Genomic DNA, 4,535 nt, shown 5'->3' with positions numbered 1-4,535 from the left:
TTGCATCCTACATTTACAAAAGCAATGAGGGAAGCAAGGGCTTCTTTGGATGCTGAGTTGCTAGGAAAGAAATATTTGAGCATGGCTTCCTTGCCAAGATTTATGGAGACCAACCAAAATATGCAGAGAAAATCTTTTATACATGTGTTGTTTTGCTTAGTTAAATAAGCCTAAAACTATATTATTCACAAAGAAACCTATATATTAAATATGTGAATTATACACTTCTGTGCTATAATCACTACTGAGTTTGATTTCTCAGAAGATGGAGAAAATATAGACAATCATCTATATTTCAGTTGTCAAAATAGTTATGACCTCTGCTTATAAAAATTCTAATACAAAACAAACAAGAGTAAAATGCTCAAGCCTGTCAAAATTTTCAGAAAGCCAACATTGTTCTTCACGTTGTACAAGTAATACACACACATGCACACATAAGATTATGAAAAGTGCTCTCAAAATTGTTTTGCATAAACAAAGGATCTCAATTGTTCTCACAGACTAAAAAGGACAATGGAAGTGCTCATATTGTGTCAGGTTTTTTTTTGGTTTGTTTTGTTTTTTAAATCTCCAGAAGGTATTCTTTCTGGTCAGTGTATAGAGTATCTTTTCCTGCTAGAGGAATATAGGAACTAGTGGTAACTTCAATATTGTGTGTAGTTCTAAGACTGTTTTCTAGCTTCAGAAGAGTTAGGAAGTTTTAGGGATCATATTAAGATCTTTCACAAACTTCAATGAGAACCCTCTGGTAGCACTGATGTTGGCATCGGAGAAACTCTATGACCTAGATTACAGAGCCTTGTTTAGGTCCCCAAAAGACTATGACACCATAACTAGAATAAGAGCACAGGTCTTTGTGACTGATCAAAAAACAAAAATAAATGTGAGTTTCTGGATACAGTACCAATAAATGTATGTGATTCAAATGAACACAGGTCTGTTACCTTGATTTAAGGCTTTTATAGGCTATCTTTGTTATTTCAGTTGATTCAGCTCACAATGTAATTGGGAAGACAGTAAACAAACAATACGCCTATAAGATAAATAAATATAGATTTTTATATGTGATAAATTAGAGATGTCTCAGTGAGAATGTACTAGTTTTAAGGAGGATATCAATATGGAAAGGATCATAGAGATCCTCAAACATTCTGGCTAAAGCATAGAATGGTGAATAAGATAAAATATGGGCAGTGGTGTGGGTGTAACAACCAGTGCATGCAGGTGAATAGGGGAGAAGTAAGTATGGAAGGCATACTTTTCAGTTTAATCTATATTAAGTTTTCACTATTACTTTGTTAAATCCAGGGAAAATCAATTAAACACAAGAAATTGATTTGGAAGATTTGCTAATTATCAAGTTATAAATGCCCACACTAAAAGGCTAACAATTGGCTTTAGGAAGCTGGTTTGAGCTATCCTTAGCAAACCCTTTGTCATAGTATAAATCATATTGGTCCCATGCATAGAATTCTGTGATCACAGTGAAGGTATAATTCTTGGAATTAAAATAAATGCATTTTCTGATTTCAAATAATAAAGTCAATCTATACGGCAATTATAAAAAGTAATTGAAAATTCACCTAGGACTTAAATGTCAGAGCTTTCTTATTCCATCCAACAAGGATGAAGCAAATATGAATCCTGAATTTGTGTTCAGGGTGTATGCTTCCATGGAGAGACTAGTGAGATCCAGTAAGGTAAACCTCTTGTGACCTGATTAGAATGTGAAATGTCAAATTTTAGCAAGCCCAGACTCACACCTATAGTCCAATTTATAGATAAACAGCTCAAATCCCAGCAGATTTACATGATTAAGAGTTTGACACAGGAAAGATATCTCATTTTTACAGAATAAAAAATTAACACAGTAAGACTGAATGATTTATCTATAGAAGCATAGGCACAAAATGAAGGTTTGAACTCAGGTTCTTTGGCAGCAAATCCAATTTATTTCTACCCTACTATCCTACAGCAGTGCAGGACTTGGGTTTGGAAGAGAATTTGAGGTAAAAGGTAACAAATAATGTCAGGTCATCAATAAACACTATAGGAAAAAGTCAGAGACCTAATTTTTAGACAGTGAATGTAAATGAGGAAGAAACTATCCAGTTGAAGGGCAATGCAATAGTTGCTGATGGACTTGGTTCATTAGACATGTATTTAATCATATTTGTATAGGGGGTGTTTTGATGGCATCAATTCCATATCCCTTTAGCCAACCTCCCTTGGGAGAATATAGGTTCAGATCAAAGGGAGCAATCTGGGTAACAGGTTTAGACATCAGAAAAAGTAATTAATCTAACAGCAAATGTGAAAGACTAAATAATTCAAAGGAGCCTTCCAATTCTGAGAACTTTTTCAACAATTTATTTCCTGTATATGTTCTGTCAGAGGCAAGAAGTGGGTTCAGCGTTTCAGTGGTCCAAACCTTACTTCACAGGCCAAACAAGTGAATTAAATGGAAGAGTTAGGGAAGAGCTTAAGAAAACTCAGGTTGGAGAAAGGGAAGCCTGAAGAATGAGTGTTTCTTGAAGAAAGAGAAAAGTAGACCAGATAAAAATAAAGACTCTAGAGAAGTGAAGAATTAATAAGAGAAAGTAAAAGGGGATGGAATCCTGGATAGAGACAAGGTTAGTTATGTTTGCCTGTACTGTCTATTATCATGAACTCAAGATTCCTCTATAACTTGGCAACAAATATCATCCTTTTCACAAAGTCCTTAAAGGCTTGTATTACCTGCTTGTTCCTCAGGGTGTAAATAAAGGGATTCATCACAGGGGCAACTGAGGTCACAAGCACTGATACTACTTTGTCCAAAGCCACCTCTTCCTTCCCAGGTGGTTTGATGTAGATGAAGATGCAGGTGCCATAAGTCATAGAGACCACAATCATATGGGAAGAACAAGTAGAGAAAGCTTTTTTCCTTTGCTGGGCAGAGGGGAATTTTAGAATAGTCCTGACAATGTAGGCATAAGATAAAACCACTAAGATTAATGTTATCATGAGTAATAGCACAGCAAAAATCACAATTACCTTTTTTAAGAAAGTTGTATCAGAGCATGAAATCTTCAGAACCGGGGATGCATCACAGCCAAAATGGTCAATAACATTGGAACTACAGAATTCGAGCTGCAGGCCCAGGCTCAGTGGTGGGAGAATAAGGGTCAGTGAACCCAACAAAGAACTCAGGATGAGCTGGTAACAGACTTTACTGCTCATGATGGTTGTGTAATGCAGTGGTTTGCAGATGGCCACATAGCGGTCATAAGACATGGAGGACAAAAGGAAAAGTTCTGTTGCTCCAAAGAAAGTGATAAAAAATATCTGAGTGGCACATGCATTATAGGTCACAGTATTGTCCCCAGTTGACATGCTGTATAGATATCTGGGAATACAGGCACTTGTGAATGAAACTTCTAAAAAGGAAAAATTTCGAAGAAAAAAATACATGGGGGTTTTCAGGTGGGGATCCACCAAGGTGAGGGTGATAATAGTCAGATTCCCAGTAACACTCAATGTATAGGTAAGAAAGAGAAAGATAAAAAGAAAAATCTGCACCTGAGGGTCATCCGTCAGTCCCCGCAGGATGAATAATGTTATCCCTGAATGGTTTTGCATCCCTGGCTTCTGATATGTGATAGACCTGTATATAAAACAGAGAAACTTGAAATGGACATTAACAATTCGGTTAAAAATGTAGTGTAGAGGCATCAAATCATTTATGTATTTTTTTTTTCCTTTATCATAGTACTCCAATGCAATTTAACTGACTTTTGTTAAATAATAGGTTATAAACAAAAAAACATTTTTGTCACTGAGTTACAATTTATTTTGTTTCCAAACTCCACACTGCATTTTTTTATTCAGATTAGTTCTAATATTGGTACATTTATGTGACTGCCTTCATCTGTAATATGTTTGATCATTCCCCAGTCTAATTCAGCCAGTCAATAAACATTTATTAAGTGCCTATTTTCTCTTCGGCACTATATTAAGATATGTATACAAAAAAAGAGAAAAGACAGTGTCCACCCTTAAGGAGCTCACCAACTAATCAAACCTATAAATGAAAGAAACCCCAAGCATGACATACCCCAAAATCAGCAATCATTCAGCCTCTATTTGAAGACTCCAATGAAAAAGGATCCATTGACTCAAGAGAGCTGATTCAATTTTGGAATAAAGTAACTGTTGAGAAGTTTTTGGTTGTTTACTTTCTTTTCTGTCATCAAGTCTAAATTTGTCTATTTTTAAACCCCTACCTATTTCTGCTGATTGTGTACTTTGGGACCAAATAGAACTCTGCCATGATAGGATTTAAAATACTTGAAGATAACTATCCTATTCTCCTCCATGCCTCATCTCTTTTTCTGAACCTTTTCTTCACTAGTATATAGTTTCTCAGTTCCTTTAATATCTCCTAGGACATGGATTCAATCCCTATCTCCACCATAATTGCCAACTCCATCCTATTTGGCAATGTCTCTTTAATGATGTCACCTAGGACTGAACTTAATATTCCAGATGAG

The 4,535-nt window shown here is 35.7% G+C and overlaps 1 protein-coding gene across 1 annotated transcript; it reads right to left on the bottom strand.

Moving 5' to 3' along the window:
• Positions 1-2,685: 2,685 nt before the first annotated feature.
• Positions 2,686-3,624, bottom strand: LOC141542782 (olfactory receptor 6C2-like). Its single transcript, XM_074267367.1, has one exon. The coding sequence runs from the start codon at positions 3,622-3,624 to the stop codon at positions 2,686-2,688; it is 939 nt and encodes a 312-aa protein (XP_074123468.1).
• Positions 3,625-4,535: the final 911 nt, after the last annotated feature.

This window comes from Sminthopsis crassicaudata, chromosome 5, assembly GCF_048593235.1.
Source record: "Sminthopsis crassicaudata isolate SCR6 chromosome 5, ASM4859323v1, whole genome shotgun sequence".
Lineage (NCBI taxonomy): Eukaryota > Metazoa > Chordata > Mammalia > Dasyuromorphia > Dasyuridae > Sminthopsis > Sminthopsis crassicaudata.
The sequence above is the reverse complement of the archived record's forward strand: the minus strand, read 5'-3'. Positions and strand labels throughout refer to the sequence as shown.